Source organism: Rana temporaria, chromosome 4 (assembly GCF_905171775.1).
Source record: "Rana temporaria chromosome 4, aRanTem1.1, whole genome shotgun sequence".
Lineage (NCBI taxonomy): Eukaryota > Metazoa > Chordata > Amphibia > Anura > Ranidae > Rana > Rana temporaria.
This window is the reverse complement of record NC_053492.1, coordinates 318,707,860-318,729,105: the sequence shown is the minus strand read 5'-3', so window position 1 is coordinate 318,729,105 and position 21,246 is coordinate 318,707,860. Positions and strand designations below refer to the sequence as shown.

General features: G+C 43.5%; 1 protein-coding gene across 20 annotated transcripts in view; it reads right to left on the bottom strand.

The window, feature by feature from the left end:
• AFDN (afadin, adherens junction formation factor) overlaps positions 1–21,246 on the bottom strand; it is a 284,571-nt gene that overhangs the window by 44,509 nt on the left and 218,816 nt on the right. For 13 of the 20 annotated variants that reach the window (XM_040350667.1, XM_040350660.1, XM_040350652.1 and 10 more), the window contains 2 exons: positions 17,695–18,756; positions 10,945–10,980 (listed from right to left, as the gene is read on the bottom strand). In XM_040350667.1, the coding sequence (XP_040206601.1) occupies positions 10,945–10,980; positions 17,695–18,756 (1,098 nt within the window). The remainder of the gene's footprint in view (positions 1–10,944; positions 10,981–17,694; positions 18,757–21,246) is intronic. The other 7 variants (XM_040350655.1, XM_040350661.1, XM_040350662.1 and 4 more) reach the window with 1 other exon arrangement.

The window sequence follows — 21,246 nt, the reverse complement described above, 5'->3', positions numbered from 1 at the left end:
TTCGGGATCACGGATGCTGACAACATCCTTTCACAGTCGGCTCGGGACCTCCTCGCCCTGGCCTGGGCCCCCGGGACTCGATCGGCATATCGATCAGCCTGGGGACTCTGGGTGCGTTGGTGTGATCGACGGCAAGTCGATCCCATACGAGCCCCTGTATCATTAGTGGTGAATTATTTGGCAGACTCCTTTGAATCTGGCAAATCATTCAGCTCTATAAACGTCTACCGATCAGCTATATCGGCATATCACTGCCCCGTAGATTCCCTACCTATCGGCAAACACCCGCTAGTCTGTCGACTCCTAAGAGGCATAAGATTCCAACGTCCCCCACGGCCTAGATACCAAGCAACCTGGGATGTTTCCAAGGTGCTGGATATGTTCGCCAGGTGGGAGGATAACCCAGATCTTCCTTTGAGACTCCTTTCCGTTAAACTGACAGTCCTTCTCTGCCTAGTGTCCATCAAAAGGGTATCCGATGTCAGAGCTTTGGATATCTCTAGACGACAATTCTCACCACAAGGTGTCAAGTTCTCTGTGGTACGCAGGACTAAGACCGGCATCCAATCGGTCTTCTACCCGTATTTTCCTACTCACCCACTCCTCTGCGTGGTTCGGTGCCTTCAGGCATATGAACTACAAACCGCTAGTTTGCGCTCCCCGGGTTTGTCGCAACTGTTGGTGTCTTACGTCAAGCCACATTTTCCAGTCTCGTCGGCAACGCTAGCTCGCTGGGTACGAGTTGCCATGGACATGGCCGGTATTGACGTGTCCCTCTTCGGAGCCCACTCCGCCAGAGGGGCCATGGCCACCAAGGTAGTCACGTCAGGAGGCTCCCTTTCCGATCTTTTAATGGCGGCTGACTGGTCTTCAGAGACCACCTTTCGCCAGTTTTACTTTAGACCACAAGATCATGTATCCATGGCGGTCTTACCATAAATGTTGAATATACAGGTTTCATGTAACGGTATGCATATTATGTCTGCAGGATTAATGTTAGCTTTAAACTTGCATAAGATATGAGCCTCCTGTCTGATATATAAATCTAGATTTTCCTAGCTTGTGACGGAAAATATAAGTTATATGAAGACAGGAGGCGAGTATCTTCCCTCCCTTCCCACCCTATTATGTATATTTCTGATTTCTTCGCAGGTTACTGAAAATCGTACCAAGTTACTACCCCAAAATGGGAGTTCATGTCTCCTTACCCCTGTTGGGTCGGAACGACGGTTAAACCCTAGTTGGGTAGAAATTTCCTCGCCGTCCCCGTTGGGACTCCGCGAACGATCCTGAACCAAGCTCTGGATTCATCAGACCTCGGCCGACCGGCCCACAGTTCAACAGATCGACATCCGACGGACAAGACGACGACTTCCGATAGACAAGACCTTCGCAGCAAGAAAGAGGAGGATCTTAGTCGGGCAGTCTGTTATATAGAGGTCACCGACCTGGGCGTGGTTACGGATTACAAGGACTGCTGGGAGTCGTAGTTCACTGACTAAAAAATTCTTTCATTAAAAGTTAATAGAAAAGTTTTTAAAAATGTCTGCTATGGGCATTAATAAAGAAAGTTAATGCATAAGATACTCGCCTCCTGTCTTCATATAACTTATATTTTCCGTCACAAGCTAGGAAAATCTAGATTTAACTTTTATGTCTCTATACCCTGTAAACAGTCATTTCAGCAAAACATTTTTTTTTCCTTTAGTGACCCTTTAAGAGAAAGTGGTGAAAGAGCATCTGTAGCGTTTATAAAGCACTGACTATTTTGAAAAAAAAAAAAAAAAAAAAAAAAAAAAAAAGCAAGTGGGGTTTTAAATTGATAAAAGGTTTTGCTGTTTGGCAGAGTGATTTTAAGGCATTTCTGAATGATCTTAAACCCTTTTCTTATTCATAATCTTCTTGTGTGAAATTAGGAGGAGCAAAGGGTAGGTGTAAAAAGGATTTTTGTACTCACTGTAAAATCCTTTTCTTGGGAGTCCATTGAGACACAAGAATTCATTAGACTGTAGGGTTATACTGCCACGTAAAAAACAGACGGTGAAACTGATTGCACCTTCTGTTGAAAACCCCCCCTATAAGAATAACACAAAATTCTAGTGACAAAAAATTATACAAGAAGTGTAGCGCAGCGCAAAAATTTAAGCCTTAATAAAATCATTAACGTGCAAAATCACGATATTATAATATTGAGCATATAGCAGGTGAAATAAATCAGGTGGTGTGCAAATTAAATTTTCTAAAGAATTTTTTAAATATTATTAAATCTAAATTAAGCATGTAGTAAGTGGAAAAAAGTCCATAGAGATGATCCACCAGTGTTGAAGATCCACACAAAGTGACGATCCCACCACCAAAAGTACCTAGAGAGACTTTTGGTGGAGGGATTATCACTTTTTGTGGATCTTCAACACTGGTGGATCATCTCTTTGGACTTTTTTTTCACTTACTACATGCTTAATTTAGATTTAATAATATTTCAAAAATTCTTTTGAAAATGTTATTTGCACACCACCTGATTTATTTATTTCAACTGCTACATGCTCAATATAATATTATCGTGATTTTGCAGGTTAATTATTTTATTAAGGTTTAAATTTTTGCACTGCACTTTCTTCTTGTATTATACAGGGAGTGCAGAATTATTAGGCAAATTAGTATTTTGACCACATCATCCTCTTTATGCATGTTGTCTTACTCCAAGCTGTATAGGCTCGAACGCCTACTACCAATTAAGCATATTAGGTGATGTGCATCTCTGTAATGAGAAGGTGTGTGGTCTAATGACATCAACACCCTATATCAGGTGTGCATAATTATTAGTCAACTTCCTTTCCTTTGGCAAAATGGGTCAAAAGAAGGACTTGACAGGCTCAGAAAAGTCAAAAATAGTGAGATATCTTGCAGAGGGATGCAGCACTCTTAAAATTGCAATGCTTCTGAAGCGTGATCATCGAACAATCAAGCGTTTCATTCAAAATAGTCAACAGGGTCGCAAGAAGCGTGTGGAAAAACCAAGGCGCAAAATAACTGCCCATGAACTGAGAAAAGTCAAGCGTGCAGCTGCCAAGCTGCCACTTGCCACCAGTTTGGCCATATTTCAGAGCTGCAACATCACTGGAGTGCCCAAAAGCACAAGGTGTGCAATACTCAGAGACATGGCCAAGGTAAGAAAGGCTGAAAGACGACCACCACTGAACAAGACACACAAGCTGAAACGTCAAGACTGGGCCAAGAAATATCTCAAGACTGATTTTTCTAAGGTTTTATGGACTGAAGAAATGAGAGTGAGTCTTGATGGGCCAGATGGATGGGCCCGTGGCTGGATTGGTAAAGGGCAGAGAGCTCCAGTCTGACTCATACGCCAGCAAGGTGGAGGTGGAGTACTGGTTTGGGCTGGTATCATCAAAGATGAGCTTGTGGGGCCTTTTCGGGTTGAGGATGGAGTCAAGCTCAACTCCCAGTCCTACTGCCAGTTTCTGGAAGACACCTTCTTCAAGCAGTGGTACAGGAAGAAGTCTGCATCCTTCAAGAAAAACATGATTTTCATGCAGGACAATGCTCCATCACACGCGTCCAAGTACTCCACAGCGTGGCTGGCAAGAAAGGGTATAAAAGAAGAAAAACTAATGACATGGCCTCCTTGTTCTCCTGATCTGAACCCCATTGAGAACCTGTGGTCCATCATCAAATGTGAGATTTACAAGGAGGGAAAACAGTACACCTCTCTGAACAGTGTCTGGGAGGCTGTGGTTGCTGCTGCACGCAATGTTGATGGTGAACAGATCAAAACACTGACAGAATCCATGGATGGCAGGCTTTTGAGTGTCCTTGCAAAGAAAGGTGGCGATATTGGTCACTGATTTGTTTTTGTTTTGTTTTTGAATGTCAGAAATGTATATTTGTGAATGTTGAGATGTTATATTGGTTTCACTGGTAAAAATAAATAATTGAAATGGGTATATATTTTTTTTTTGTTAAGTTGCCTAATAATTATACACATTAATAGTCACCTGCACACACAGATATCCCCCTAAAATAGCTAAAACTAAAAACAAACTAAAAACTACTTCCAAAAATATTCAGCTTTGATATTAATGAGTTTTTTGGGTTCATTGAGAACATGGTTGTTGTTCAATAATAAAATTAATCCTCAAAAATACAACTTGCCTATTAATTCTGCACTCCCTGTACTGCCACATGCAGGAGAAATGCAGGATCCATGCAAAGGTCAGTAAGTCTGACAATAGATCACATCTTGGATGACTATGCAGGAAAAGGTGGAACATGAAGTTCTTCCCAGGATGGGATCCTAACTACTGTTGTTACTGAGGGAACAATTCGCATTTCCCCTGATGGTTGATGTATGCCTCCATCCTGATATCTGAATGAATCCAGGATAGTCCAACTTTGGAAGGATAAACTAAAATGCCAAACCCCAGGATGCCGATGGGGAAATTAGATTTAACCAACAGCCAAGTCCCCTGCACTGACAGGTTGCATAGGACCCGTCTACAGCCTGACAGGCTAGTATTGGGCATAAGGATTCTCCTAAACATGAGAATGAAGTACTTCCCCATTTCTATAGCAATATTTTTAAACTAGAAAGTACTTGATACTAAACAAATCCATCTGTTCAGAAACCGAATGGAATTGTCCCATGACAAGAGAATATGGAGTGTGCAAAATGAAGCTGCCACCAAGGAAGCCACCAACAGGCCCAGGACTTTAATGTTTATGTAGAGAATCGGGTGACTTGTGGAATAGAGCACTTGATAGCGAGACTGGAGAGTAAGGAACACTCTCGATTGAGAGGATCAGGCACAGAAACTCCAAACTAGGAGTTGGGTCTAGCTACAATATCAGGACAGTCAAATACATGTTGTCCAACAGAACCCATGTTCATTTAAGAGGTCATTCAATTGGCCTACAATGGGGGGGCAACAAAATAGCTTAGGGGCCAATATGAAGGCTAGCACCTGGTGAGCAAACAAGGAGGTTGATAGGCAGGGCCACATCCTGGTAGTGAAGGTGACCCACAGTAGGGCTGCAACTAACAATTATTTTCATAATCGATTATTGTTTCGATTAATCGGTTAACCACTTCCATACAGGGCACGTATACACCTTCCCGCCCAAGCCAATTTTCAGCTTTCAGCACTGTCGCACTTTGAATGGCAATTGCGCGGTCGTGCTACACTGTACCCAAACAAAATTGGCGTCCTTTTTTCCCCCACAAATAGAGCTTTCTTTTGGTGGTATATGATCACCTCTGCGCAACAACTAAAAAAAGACTGGAAATTTTGAAAAAAAAATACGTTTTTATTTTTTTCTGTAATTTTTTTTGTAAATAAGTAAGTTTTCTCTTTCAATTATGGGCACTGATATGGTGGCACTGATGGGCACAGATGAGATGGCACTGATGGACATCGATGAGGTGGTACTGATTGGCGGCGCTGGTATGCGGCACTGATGGGCGCTGATAGGCGGCACTGATGGGCACATGGGCGGCACTGATGGGCACACATGGGCGGCACTGATGGGCACTCATGGGCGGCACTGATGGGCACTCATGGGCGGCACTGATGGGCACTCATGGGCGGCACTGATGGGCACTCATGGGCGGCACTGATGGGCACTGTGGGGTGGCACTGATGGGCACTGTGGGGCGGCACTGATGGACACTGTGGGGCGGCACTGATGGACACTGTGGGATGGCACTGTTTTCCTTTTGTTGCCAGTCAGTGCCCATTTGTGGGCACTGATTGGCATCTTTATTTTTTTTCCAGACTTATTATTTTTTTTTTTTGACTTTTTTTTTTTTTTTTTTGACTTTTTTTTTGCCCCTGTTTTTTTTCTTCCTGCCCTTCCCTGGTGGTCCAGGGTGGGCTTCCCTGGTGGTCCATGTGGCGATCCGAGGGGGGGCTGCGCTGATAAACAATCAGCGCGACCCCCCCCCCTGTCAGGAGAGCCGCCGATCGGCTCTCCTCGCGTCTGTCAGACGCGAGTGAGGAAGAGCCATCGACGGCTCTTCCTGTTTACATCGTGATCAGCCGTGATTCGACACGGCTGATCACGTGGTAAAGAGCCTCCGTGAGAGACTCTTTACCGAGATCGGTGTTGCGGGGTGTCAGACTGACACCCCGCAACAACGATCGCCGCGATGCGCGCCCCCGGGGGCGCGCAGCGGCTCAGAATCCTGAGGACGTCATATGACGTCCAGTCAGGATTCTACAACCACTTTGCCGACGTCAATTTGTCATTGGCGGGCGGCAAGTGGTTAATAACCTTAAAAAAAAAAAATTGCTGCGATTTGCATTTTTTTTTTGGCCAATTTGTTGTTGGGCAGATAAGAAAAAACAAATTGCCACAAAAATGTTTTTCTGAAGCTTCTGCATTGAAGTATATTGAACCAAAAAAAACAAAATAGCACCGTTTTGCTTAAAAAAAAAAAAAAAAAAGTCCTTGCCCTTTCCAAATACACAGCAGCTGAAAAAATCATGGATGTGAAACCATGTAAATGAACGCAGTGTGTTTCTGCAAAAAACAGAGGTGTGACCCCAGGCCTGAGATGTTTAGTAACAGAATGGGGTTATAAAAACTAAAATGAGTACAAAAAGAGCAAATAATCGCTACCGTAAGGGGTTCATTTTTTACTGTGGGACAGTAAAAGTAATATTTTCAGTAGGGATTTGCTCTTTTTGTACTATAAAGGGCTAATTTTGAATTTTTTTTAACCCCATTATGTTACTGGCCGATTAATCGATTATGAAAATGATAATCGATTAATTTCATAATCGATTAGTTGTTTCGGCCCTAACCCACAGTAATATGTATTAAAGCGTAAATGTGCTGGACAGATGGGGACAAAAAAAAAGTATGCGTCTTTGATGTCCACAGAAGTCAGTCTTCCTGGTGAAGGGAGACAATGACAGATATGGTGGATTCAATGTAGAATTTCCAGGTTCAAATGAAGACAACCAGAACCAAAGAATTGCAAATGATTCCTCCGAGTATAGGAACAGCAAACAAGTTGGGGTAAAACCCCTAAACCCGTTCTTCCACAGGAAAACAGGCAATGACACCCTTATTTAGATAAACCAAAAGAGATATGGAAATCTGTTAATTTGTGCATGTGGAGTTGAGAACCCAAGGAGGAGGAAGAAGTTACATTTCAGGTTGTACCCTTAGGATACCATCTTCAACACCAAAGTGTCAGAGATTAAAGCTGTCCAAGCATCCACAAGTTTACCCCCCCCCCCCCCCCTCCCTCTTAAAAGTGCCAGACCTTACAGGTAGACTAGAATACAGACTTGCAGGGTCTCAACAAGGAAAGTAATGTTTCAAAAGAGTCTAAAAAGGCACTTAGTGGTCTATGGCTTATGCTTTTTCTGCTGAGGAAGGTGGGTGCTTAGATGTCTTCGATTAGAACTATCCTAGATAATATTTAAGAACCATCCCTTGAAGACCATGCAGAATAAATGCTTTGATTACAAGAATTCTGCAGTCCAGCATATTAATCAAGGTGCCAATGAATGTGTACTGAAGTGAAACCACATGACAGCAAAACCAGGCCTTGTTTAGCAGACCGGCACAGCTGAAATTATGTTGGGGCCATTTGTCCATACATACTATAAGCAGTAGCTCTCTAAGGGAATGTGACCAGCTAGCCATTGTCTGAAAAGGCACAAACACAGGCAGGATGCGCTTTCCCCAAATTTCATAAAAAGGCATATAAGAAGGGGTAGATTTTATGATAAGCTTAAGGGGTAGAACAAATGAGGGCAGAGAGTGAAGGGGAAGCAGCAGCAGTTTATTGGACTAATCCAAGGCTAGCACCGACCGCCGCATTAAGGGAAACAAATTATTCGCAAGTACTGTATATATTCAACCTTCATTGAATAGCTTTAACCACTTAAGGACTGGACCAATATGCTGCTAAATGACCCAAGGAGTTTTTACAATTCGGCACTGCGTCGCTTTAACAGACAATTGCGCGGTCGTGCGATGTGGCTCCCAAACAAAATTGGCGTCATTTTTTTCCCCACAAATAGAGCTTTCTTTTGGCGGTATTTGATCACCTCTGCGGTTTTTATTTTTTTGCGCTATAAACAAAAATAGAGCGACAATTTAAAAAAAAATGCAATATTTTTTACTTTTTGCTATAATAAATATCCCCCAAAAACATATAAAAAAATGTATTCCTCAGTTTAGGCCGATATGTATTCTTCTACCCATTTTTGGTAAAAAAAAAAGCAATAAGCGTTTATCGGTTGGTTTGCGCAAAATTTATAGCGTTTACAAAATAGGGGATAGTTTTATTGCATTTTTATAAAAAAAATGTTTTACTACTTATGGCGGCGATCAACGATTTTTTTCGTGACTGCAACATTATGGCGGACACTTCGGACAATTTTGACACATTTTTGGGACCATTGTCATTTTCACAGCAAAAAATGCATTTAAATTGCATTCTTTATTATGAAAATGACAGTTGCAGTTTGGGAGTTAACCACAGGGGGCGCTGAAGGAGTTTCGTTTCACCTAGTGTGTGTTTACAACTGTAGGGGGGTGTGGCTGTAGGTGTGACGTCATCGATCGTGTCTCCCTATAAAAGGGATCACACGATCGATGCAGCCGCAGTGTTTACACACGGCTCTCCCCGTTCTTCAGCTCCGGAGACCGATCGCCGCACTCCAGCGGCGACCGGGTCTGCGGGACCCACGGTCCCGGAGCTTCGGACCTGGTCACGGGAGCGTGCCCGCGACCCACGGCTGGGTACTAGTACAGGACGTACCTGTACGTACATGTGCCCAGCCGTGTCATTCTGCCGACGTATATGTGCAGGAGGCGGTCCTTAAGTGGTTAAAGAGGCTATAAAAATATGTTTTTTCCCTGATAAAACAGAATTGGCTAGAATACAACAGTGATTTAATAAAACCTGCAGGGTCCATTTAATTTTTTCCCCAGTGTAATGAGCTGGGGAAAAAAAAAAAAAAAGGTTTCAGATCCTGGAAATGTCTTGAAAATGCATGAATCTAATGCCCTAGTACTCTAGGAGCTTATCCCATCCATTAAGGACAATAATGTAACATTGAAGTCATCTGTCCAGATGTAAAAGTCTTTCAGGGTAAATGTTCTTCAAACTTATGAAGCTAGTAGAAATAGGGTCCTGCAGACTAGGGTATGAGCCAATTAAACCACAATTTGTAATTTCATAGAGTACCAAAAACAACTCCCAGGATTGGATGTTGCATTTTGGACATATGTTTGAATGCATTGGTTTTTAGTGTAAATATAAACTGCTAAATACCTTCTCATTAGCAGTGTATAGCAGTATTGCGACTATCAGCGTCAGTCCGAGTACTGGTTAAAGCATGCATGAGGAGTTTCCATTTTCCTCTGTATGTCCAGTTAGGCTGCAGGACCCCCGACATTATCTGGACAGCGCTGATTGGGCCCTGTGCTGATCACACGCACCTTCCGAAAGAAAAAAAAAACCTCTCTAGCAATACACACCTAAGTATGCGCAGAGTGCCCCCAAGACTTTGTACCATAAGGAAAAAACTGTTGGAGACTGTGGAAAAAGGGGATTAACCCCTTAGGTTCCACAGTGAGTATACACGCATGCTTTACTGCATATACAGACTGATTTTATTGTTGTGGGTTTAGTAACACTAAGATGTATGAACAGAACACTTGATTTCTGCTGCAATATGTAAACGTCATGACAATGTAGTTAATAAAATGTTATACATTACAGCAGGTAAGTTTGAGAAAATAGTACATATATTACAATCAATTGCATGTGGAGGGGTTTCAGAAAGCACAGGGTCAGGAGATTTGTTAGATGTGCAAAGACACAGAAAGGGTAATGAAAAGGTCAACATGGATGGGATGTGACAGGGAGGTACAAGTGCCAAGCTTTTCCTTATCCTCATTGGATTGCAACACACTAAAGCTACTTTACCATATTTTCCTAGGAATAATGGCACTCCTTTTTAGATTTTTCAGCCAATAGTTTCCACCATCAGGAGGGTCACACATGTTGCCCAGCAAAGGAAGTCATTTTCTCAGCTATGATTCTCATTACATGGTATAAGCTAGCTATATGCACATTTACATAGCTGCGTTATACAGCTTGGTTTACTTGAAAGCAACTATTACTGTCAGTAAATCTCCATGAGGAAGATTATCATTTACCTACCCAACTTCTAGCGTGCAAGTTTATTTGCGCAAGGTTCTATTTTTTATTTCATCAGTTTTCAATCTGTAGGATTAAAGTATTTATTAAGGCCCTCATATTCTCCAATGGTTAGGCTCTACAGAAGATCTATGTGCCATCAAAAAGAGAACAGTGAAGAACTAGAGGCTTTTATTAAAAATACTTGTAAAATCTACTTGCAACTGAATTCTGTCCTTGGTTTAAATGAAAAAACATGGACTGTATTTTCTGCGTTACTGCCTAAAAATAGAAAAAAGCCACTGGCTTTTTGTTACCAATCCCAAATACCAAGATACACTGGTTTGTACATAAAACACTGTGTAAGCACAAAACAAAAAAGTATTTAAAACAGTGATCGGCAACCTTTGGAAATCAAGCTGCTACTGACCAATAGCTGGCCAAGATTTTTACTTCACAGCTGAACACCGAAGTTGCCCATCCCTGACAGACAAGTCTATAAGAATAGAACAGATACAGTACATGTAAAAAAGAAGGAACAATGGCATTCAGAAACTAGAAATACTACTTCCAGGCAAGGCATGCTTCAAAAACAGGAGGATATCTTCCAAAAACAGGACAGCAAAGACAAAGCAAAGACAGCACAGCTAATACTACAGAAAAAAGTGTGAAATTACAGGAGAGAAAGGGGGGGGGGGGGGGGGGGGGGGGGGGGTTAGACAGCAAGATGTTTGAAGAGCGAAAGAAAATACAGAACATACCAAATCTAGAATAGAGATTGCTGGCATAGCAGTCTGCTGCAGATAGCAAAGAGGAGAGGGAGGGGAAAAAAGATGCGAAGTGAAAAAAAAAATCATTAAACTGGTATTTTTATAAAGCAATGTAATGTCTTTTTGATGCTCCAGCCGTTTGTTTATCCATGCACCTAAGAGCGGAAATGAAATAAAATTGCAGCGCAATGCACAACAGAAATGTAAAAGGTAAGAGGAGGCAAGCAAAAGCATGAAAATTAATAATTGTGAAGAGAACTTATTATAAAAAACAAGAAAACAATCCCCCCCCCCCCCCCCCATTTTTTCATTGAAGACTTTCATACTAACCACACACACACACACCACAATTGTTGTCCAGCACAAACATAACTGAATATTACTGCACTTCTGTATGCACAACTATATGTAAAATAGGTATTTATGGCCTTAGGGAGTAGATCGTCTATTTTTACCAATTTACAAAGTGAGCGAACAAAGGAAAAATCTATATCAAAGTGTGACAACCCTTTGGCCTCAAATCAGCATCAATTCTTATTTGGGGGTATGGGGGAAATCACCCTTAATATTCCTAATACAGAACACACTGCATCTATAAAGAATTGGAAAATCGTTTTTACTTCATAAATTTCCAATAATTCATGCAAATAGAACCAAACCCAAAAGGTCTCAGACTTGTGAGCTATATTTAAAACCATAGGCCAAATTAGTAACATTATTAGAGCTGCTGGGATTTTTAGACATTGATATTAATTTCTCACAGAAATTAATGGAAACCTTCAAAAAAACACAACATTTTAATGATACAGCAACTGAATCTGAAGCAGCCCATGAAAGAGTCTTATTTTTTCAAACGGACTCGATTCCCCTATCCACACACTTTAGGTCTATGGGGAAATCCTCCTCACATCCCCGCCATTCGAATATATGATCAGCGTTGCAGCTACAGTAGGTGTTTGTGATATTGTGTTTTTAGCACGACAGCATCGCGCTAATTCTCGGCGACATGGTGCCGAGATCTCGCACTCACTGGAATAGTGACAGCACATTCCAGCAAGCGCGTCATAGAAGGCGACGGGAGATCCGACTTGGATTCCCGCCAATTCTACACGTGTGCAGCGTTTGTTATGAATCCTGAGGGGGAAGTCCCCGCCGGATTTTAAATAAAAATTCGGCATGGGTTCCCCCCTCAGGAGCATACCGGGCCCTTAGGTCTGTTATGGGTTGTAAGGAGAGCACCCCCTACGCCGAAAAAACGGCGTAGGGGGGTCCCCCTACAATCCATACCAGACCCTTATCCAAAGCACGCTACCAGGCCGGACAGGAAGGGAGTGGGGACGAGCGAGCGCCCCCCCTCCTGAGCCGTACCGGGCTGCATGCCCTCAACATGGGGGGGTTGGGTGCTCTGGGGCAGGGGGGCGCACTGCGGCCCCCCCACCCCAGAGCACCCTGTCCCCATGTTGATGAGGACAGGGCCCCTTCCTGACAACCCTGGCCGTTGGTTGTCGGGGTATGCGGGCGGGAGGCTTATCAGAATCTGGGAGCCCCCTTTAATAAGGGGGCCCCCAGATACCGGCCCCCCACCCTAAGTGAATGAGTATGGGGTACATCGTACCCCTACCCATTCACCTGCAAGAAAAGTGGTAAAAACACAAATAAACCACACAGGGTATTAAAATATTTTATTAGTCTTTTCCGGAGGCCTCCCCTGTCTTCTTTAGCTCTTTTACCAGGGGAGGCTTCTTCTTCCGATTTCCGGGGGTCTTCTCCTGCTCTCCAGGGTCTTCACCGCTCTTCTGTGAAGTCTTCTCCGCTCCGGGGGGTCTTCTCAGCTCTTCTGTGACGTCTTCTCCGCTCCGGGGGTCTTCTCATCTCTGGGGGGGTCTTCTATGTTCGCCGCTCTCCGCTCTTGACTCGGCGCACCCCGGTTCTTCCTCCCGCTGTCCGGTTCCTTCTCCTTCAGGGCTGGCCGCCGCTATACTGGCGGCGGTCAGTCCGCTCTTCTGCGACGTCATCTTCTTCTCTTCTCGTCTTCCGTCTTCTCCAGATGTTGACACGCCGGCCGGCTCTTCTCGCTGCAATGACGGGTGCGCGGCTTGCGTCAGATTTATATAGGCCTCACAGTCCCATCATGCTCCGGTAGGTGCCACGTGGGTAGGTATCACATGGGTAGGTACCAGAGCATGATGGGACTGTGAGGCCTATATAAATCCGACGCAAGCCGCGCACCCGTCATTGCAGCCAGAAGAGCCGGCCGGCGTGTCAACATCTGGAGAAGACTGAAGACGAGAAGATGACGTCACAGAAGAGCGGACTGACCGCCGCCAGTATAGCGGCGGCCAGCCCTGAAGGAGAAGGAACCGGACAGCGGGAGGAAGAACTTGGGGTGCGCCGAGTCAAGAGCGGAGAGCGGCGAACATAGAAGAAGACCCCCCCAGAGCTGAGAAGACCCACGGAGCGGAGAAGACGTCACAGAAGAGCTGAGAAGACCCCCCGGAGCGGAGAAGACTTCACAGAAGAGCGGTGAAGACCCCGGAGAGCAGGAGAAGACTCCCGGAAATCGGAAGAAGCCTCCCCTGGTAAAAGAGCTAAAGAAGACAGGGGAGGCCTCCGGAGCAGACTAATAAAATATTTTAATACCCTGTGTGGTTTATTTGTGTTTTTACCACTTTTCTTGCAGGTGAATGGGTAGGGGTACGATGTACCCCATACTCATTCAGTTAGGGTGGGGGGCCGGTATCTGGGGGCCCCCTTATTAAAGGGGGCTCCCAGATTCCGATAAGCCTCCCGCCCGCATACCCCGACAACCAACGGCCAGGGTTGTCGGGAAGGGGCCCTGTCCTCATCAACATGGGGACAGGGTGCTCTGGGGTGGGGGGGCCGCAGTGCGCCCCCCTGCCCCAGAGCACCCAACCCCCCCCATGTTGAGGGCATGCAGCCCGGTACGGCTCAGGAGGGGCGCTCGCTCGTCCCCACTCCCTTCCTGACCGGCTGGGTAGCGTGCTTTGGATAAGGGTCTGGTATGGATTGTAGGGGGACCCCCCTACGCCGTTTTTTCGGCGTAGGGGGTGCTCTCCTTACAACCCATAACAGACCTAAGGGCCCGGTATGCTCCTGAGGGGGGAACCCATGCCGAATTTTTATTTAAAATCCGGCGGGGACTTCCCCCTCAGGATTCATAACAAACGCAGCACACGTGTAGAATTGGCGGGAATCCAAGTCGGATCTTCCGTCGCTTCTATGACGGCTTTGTCTCCATCGCGGCTGGCCAGCTCGGCGCTGGCTCCCGCGATGGGGCTCGTAGGTGCTCAATCTCGCCGAGAAAGGGAGCGAGATTGACACAATATCGCGTGCACCTACTGTATATCCAGCAGCCGATCTAGCAGGGAAAATCAGACTGGATGGTTTTACAGCAATCGATCAGTAGATCAACTTCTGTAAAACAAAAAAAAGTTTGCAGTACATTTTTTTAATAATGCAGCTCAATATCAACCAGTTTTACATATGCATGCAAAATTTTTAATTAGAAAAAACTTTCAAATCAATAATAAACTAATTGTACTTTCCTGGAAGAAGAGGATTTAACCACTTTAATACCAGGGTACATTTTTCAATGGGAGATCTATGGTTCTTTATTTACAGCACTGCATACTTAGCCAGTTGATGACAGATCCACCGGGTGATTGATACATGCTGAAGGGTCATTGGATGGCCGGGTACACACAGACACTGTACCCAGCCAATCCAAGCAGCTGGGTACCATGTGATTGCTGTGATTGGTTATCACAGCAATCACATGGTATGGTTTACTGTGCTGAACCCACCCCCTTTCCCCTTACAAAAGGGGAAGTAAAGGGATCAGTATTTATTAATAAGCACGGAATTAATGGTTTGACAGCAGAAGCTGCCGATCCAGTCATTCTGTTGTGCCGACACTGTTGGTACTATGTTACACCCTAAACATGGGTTCATTATACTGTAGAACATGAAAGGATAGACTTATTTTATTATGTAATTTTGTATATATATATATATATATATATATATATATATATATATATATATATATATATATATATATATATATATATATATATATATATATATATATATATATATATATATATATATATATATATATATACATACATACATACATACATACATACATACATACATACACACACACATACATGGAAGAGAGATCAGCATGTTGTAAACCATTTAAGTATGTGTACATTTAAAAAGCTTTTCTTCTGTGTGCAATTTGTAATTATTTCTGTACAATTTGTATTTCTGTGCAACCCCATTTTCTCGTACATACTCCAGCTGTTTCCTGCTTTGTAGTGCTACACAATGGTTGTGCTGCTACTCCTATTACAAACCTCAGCCAACTCACTGAAAACAAAGCAATTTTCATATGGCCGACACAAAGATCAAGAAGACGCAGTATGTAAAAAATTTAACACCCCAAAAACTCAAGTTATACGCTGAACGAGAACACAATGCACCTTAGGTTTTGAATATACATAATGTTTTAAACAAATTTAAATAATAACTCTGGTTAGCCAATTGTTACAACTACTATAGGAATAGTTGTTTCCATCACCAACAGTGGTGGAGTGGGCAGCACTCTCACCTAGCAGTTAAAAAAAAAAAAAAAGGGGGGGGGTGTCGGTCGCTGATTTGAATACCAAAACACAACACTACCGGCCTGTAGTTTGCATGTTTTCCCTGTGCCTGCGTGGGTTTCCTCCAGGTACCCCGGTTTCCATCCACACTCCAAAGACATGCTGGTAGGTTAATTGGTTTCTGTCTAAATTGGTCCCAGTATATGAATGCTAGTTAGGGACCTTAGATTGATAACTCCTTGAGGGTAGGGACTGATGTGAATGTACCATGTATATGTAAAGCACTGCGTAAATTGACAGTGCTATACAAGTACCTTAAATAATAATAAAGAACTATGCTGTTTTTGTATACAACCTGCAATAACATCACTGCTACCAACATATGACAAAGGATGGGCAACACCTATTCTTTCACAGGAGCCTTTTCTATATACAATTCGGATTCTGACCTGCTCAGGTTATGATATTTCTATTGTTCCCCATGTATTAAACCAATGTAGACCCCACAAACAGTAATTCATTCGTCAAAGCAGTTTCTGTTTTTCCGAAGTTGTATGCGGTTGGTTTAGATGTAAATAGTGCTCAGTAGATTTGATGGTTATACAGCCCGGTTAAACAAAACTAAACCCGGTTTTGCTAAATCGCTACAAAATTAGATGCACCATTTTACTAAAAAAAGGTACAGAACATACAAATATAGATACACATTTTTTAGTTTATAGCCACTCTTACTTGAAAACCTCCTCATGCCACTGTTGTGCATAGTGATGCTTTAGGGGAAGCTCTCAAGTCCAACATGTTAGCTAAGATGAACAGGTATCCCATAGTTTACTCAAGGCACAGAACAATGTGATATAGGGATGTGTCAGGATGTAAAAATATCACAAGTTTAATGATTTATCTGTATGAAGGTCTGTATTTAAATTTTGTGTATATATTACATTTCTGTTTTACAAATACTGCACCTGTATAATGAGTTATAGTAAATGTGCATCATGTGAATCTAGGCTGATCAAAAACACAAAAGTATAAATGACTTTCACCGTGACAAACGTATGCAACTTTTTTTTTTGTTATAAATGACATTCTCTACTGGGCTTATTATACTGCTAGCTGTTCATCTAGAAAACTATTTTTTTTTTTCTTACACACACACACACACACAGGATATAAAAAGTCTACATACTCTTGTAAAAATGCCAGGCTTTTGAGATGTAAAGAAATCAAAGATAAATCGCACAGAATTTATCCACCTTTAACCACTTGCTGCCCGCCCACCGTCAAGTGACGGAGGGACGGTGCAGCTCTCGTTTTGGGTGGATGTCATTTGACGTCGCACCAGAACGTCTGCTCTCACGCAGTGTTTGTGGCCACACCGTGTTGCTAGGACACAACGCCACCCTGATCTCTGTGAAGAGCCGATGACACGGCTCTTTAACCATGTGATCGGCTGTGTCCAATCACAGCCGATCACATGGTAAATCCGGAAGTGCCCGTAAACCGTCTCTATATAAAAAATAGACACACTATATATATTTATGTGCAACTGTATTATATTCGACTTTTTAATTAATATCATCAATTTAAATTAATATGAATTCATCGTCTGACATTATTGGCACCTTTACTGTAAAAAAGGCTTGAGAAAAATGTATCCCTTTAAATTCTATGTCTGAACACTGGTCTATTGCGCCTCCATTGTGGTGTTAAAAATCCTGCTTGCTGCATTCTTGGCAAGAAAAAAAAAAAAAAAGCATCTCCCAGTTGAAATGCATTGGAAACGGAGCAAGAATGCATCATTAACGCACCCATGTTATGTTTTTGAGTCACATTACCCATTAAAAACACCATAAGCACAGTAAAATCACGATAAACTTAAAGCAAAAATCGCAGCAAACTAGCGTGTTTTTTTTGGTGCCATTATCAGAAAGGTTTTTCTCTTATGCGCCGACGACACCATTTCCGGCTGAAATTTTGGTGCATCACACGCATTATATATATTTTGGAAAGTGACATTAAATAGAACACAATTTACTATGCCAAGAACATCCACTAGCACTGAATTCTGCACAGCTTACTTTTAAATTAAATTAATTTATATTTGTATTACCCTTGCTTTTCTCTCTGCTTCAAGGCGCTGCATAATAAGCATGTCTACGTCATCATCATCATCATCTTCATCATCATCATCATCTTCATCTTTTTGCTTAGACTCTTGAAGCCGCTTCTGAAACTGCCACTCAAGCATTAATTTTCGAAGTCTGTCATTCTCTTCTGCAGTTCGTTCAGTCTTGTTTTGTAGTTCATTGATCTCCTTACTTAGCATATCTACTATGTGCATTTGCTGCTGTTTTTCCAATTTCTCCTTGGCATCCCTCTTCCATGGGTCTGGGGAAAGGCTGTCACCGGAAGAAAGCTCTTCTTTGCTGATCGTGATGTATTGAAGATCCCTTCTTTCTATTGTGCGTGGCTGTTGCTGAGGTTGCAGCTCTCTTATGACGGTTTCTTGAGGACGAGGAAGAGTTGCTGGTTTTTCTGGTCTTGGTTGCGGAATGTTAGAAGCTGGGGCTGCCGTTTGAGGTTGTGGCAACATGGGCTGTGGAGGAGCAGGAACCGGAGGTCGAATTTGCCCAAGCTTTCTTTCTTGTTCACGCTTTTTCCTCTCCCTTTCTTCTTCCAAGCGGGCTTTTTCCTTTTCATACCATCTTTGATGTTCCTCTCTCTTTTTTCTTTCAACTGCTGCTGCTTGAGCATTTAACTGTGGTCCCAATGGATTTTGTGATGGTGGAGGTGGAAGGGGTAAATCAACAGGAACTCCTTCACATTCTACTCCATAATGCACTGGAGGAGGAGGTGGTGGGGGTGGTAGATCTGTTCTTATAGGCTGAGACACAGCAACTGGTGCAGGCTGAGATGCAAGTGGTGTTTTCCAGCGCCCAGGTCCAGATTTGTTTAATGATGATGCAGAAGAATAAGTTTTAATAGAATTGTTCAAGTGTTCTTGGCTAGATGTGCTAGATTCCACAGAAGAGCTTTGGTTCATCCAACTATCTTTACCATCTACCTTCCTGTCCAAATATTCAATATCTTTTCGTAACAAAGGCTCTAGGCGACCTCTATCTGAAGGAAATCCCTGATCATCTCTCAACTCCTCTTGAGAATGAGCAATTCTCTGTTGATGAGAAAAAGAAAGAGGGGTTACCAATGCGTAAAAGGTAAATATATGGTATACGCAAATATATTGTTTAAAAGAGAATCTTGCATCATGATCACATTAAAACACAAACCATAGGCATAGTATTATAATTTAAACATGTAATGACACCAGCAATAAAAAACTGTTCGGTCCACGCAAGGAGATCATACCGGTTCAACCTTTGTTCTAAAACCTCTGAATCAAACAAACATTCACCTAGATATGGCATATTATGTCAAAAACCCTGCCTAATTCTGGTTCATTTTCTAAATCTAAAACTGCCACCTCCTTTAATAAAGGTTCCACTAATCCACTAAAAATATGCAAGCTAAATGCCCTGTAGCACATTTCACTGACCACTCATTACTACTCTTTTCTCCTTATCCGCTCTTGAACTTCATGAATTTCAACTATATTTACCTGCTCTTTCATCACACTAAACATTTTGGTCAATAATGACCTAAAATGACTCTTCCCTTTGATCCATTTGCCATTGTCTGACAGACACCTTGGCTCTAATGCATTTTTTATTAATTTCCCATAACCCAGTAGAAGCTTGACAGCAATCAAAGTTCCTGACGTAAAATATATAGTAGAGTAGGGCAGGTAGCATAAGCTTTAGTGTTATTGATAGATTACAGTTGGTGCGTGGATTTGACCTCACATATAGTAAGAGGTTATATTGCCAAAGGAAGAACCATCATTACCCTTCTACTGACCAAGCAAATTCTGCAACTAGCAGTCAAGGAAATGGATTGATGCAAATCCTCCCAAGTTCTAAATAATAAAAACAGGGAACAGTGATCTCTATCATGTCACTGCCATCCCATCCCCCCTACAGTTAGAACACACTCAGGGAACACAGATAACCCCATTGATTGCACCCTAGTGTTAGCCCCTTCCCTGCCAGTGTAATTTTTTTGGTGATCAGTGCAATTTTATAACACTGATCAACGTAATCATGTCACTGGTCCCCAAAAAAGTGTAAATTGGGGCCAGATTCGGCCTAAACCGATGAATACATAATTTGTATATAATTATTATGGATCTGTATTTTAGCAAAAAGTAAATACAAAATATATATATATATATATTTTTTTTTTTTTTTTTTAAATTGTCCATAAAAAAAAAAAAAAAAAAAAGCTATATTTCTGAAAAAAAAAAGGACCTTAACTTTGTATGGATAACGTGTCGCACGACCGCGCAATTGTCAGTTAAAGTGACACAGTGCCTTATCGCAAAAAATGGCCTGGTCAATCAGAGGGCATACCGGGCCCTTAGGTCTGGTATGGGTTGTAAGGAGACCCCACCTACGCCGAAAAAACGGCGTAGGGGTTCCCCTACAATCCATACCAGACCCGTATCCAAAGCACGCTACCCGGCCGGCCAGGAAAGGAGTGGGGACGAGCGAGCGGGGCCCCCCCCCTGAGCCATACCAGGCTGCATGCCCTCAACATGGGGGGGTTGGGTGCTCTGGGGCAGGGGGCACACTGCGGCCCCCCACCCCAGAGCACCCTGTCCCCATGTTGATGAGGACAGGGCCCCTTCCCGACAACCCTGGCCGTTGGTTGTCGGGGTATGCGGGCGGGAGGCTTATCAGAATCTGGGAGCCCCCCTTAATAAGGGGGCCCCCAGATAACGGCCCCCCACCCTAAGTGAATGGATATGGGGTACATCGTACCCCTACCCATTCACCTGGAGGCAAAGTGTTAAAGTTAAACACGACACAAGGGTTTTTAAAATAATTTATTAGTCTGCTCCGGAGGCCCCCCTGTCTTCTTTAGCTCTTTCACCAGGGGGGGCTTCTTCTTTGACGTCTTCGGTGGGGGCCGCTCTTCTTCGCCGCCGTCTGGTTCTCTTCCACCGCCGGGGGGGGGGTCGCTTTTATAAAAGCGCCCACCCCCCCGGCGGGTTTCCTCCGACGTCTTCGGCAGGGGGTGGCGTGCTTCTGTCGGCCCCCCGTCTTCTTTAGCAGGGGGGGGCTTCTTCCGCTATCCGGGGGGGTCTTCTCCACTCTCCGGGGGGTCGTCTTCTATGTTAGCCGCTCTCCGCTGTTGACTCGGCGCACCCCGGTTCTTCCTCCCGCTGTCCGGTGCCTCCTCCTTCAGGGCTGAACATCTTCTTCTTCTGTGCTGTGACGTCTTCTTCTTCTCTTCTTCTCCCGATGTTGACACGTCGCCTCTTCTCACTGCAATGACGGGTGTGCGGCTTGCATCCGACTTATATAGGCCTCACAGTCCCATCATGCTCCGGTACCTACCTACGTGGGTAGGTATCACATGGGTAGGTACCGGAAGATGATGGGACTGTGAGGTCTATACAAGTCGGATGCAAGCCGCGCACCCGTCATTGCAGCGAGAAGAGGCGACGTGTCAACATCGGGAGAAGGCAGAAGAAGAGAAGAAGACGACGTCACAGCACAGCACAGAAGAAGAAGACGTTCAGCCCTGAAGGAGAAGGCACCGG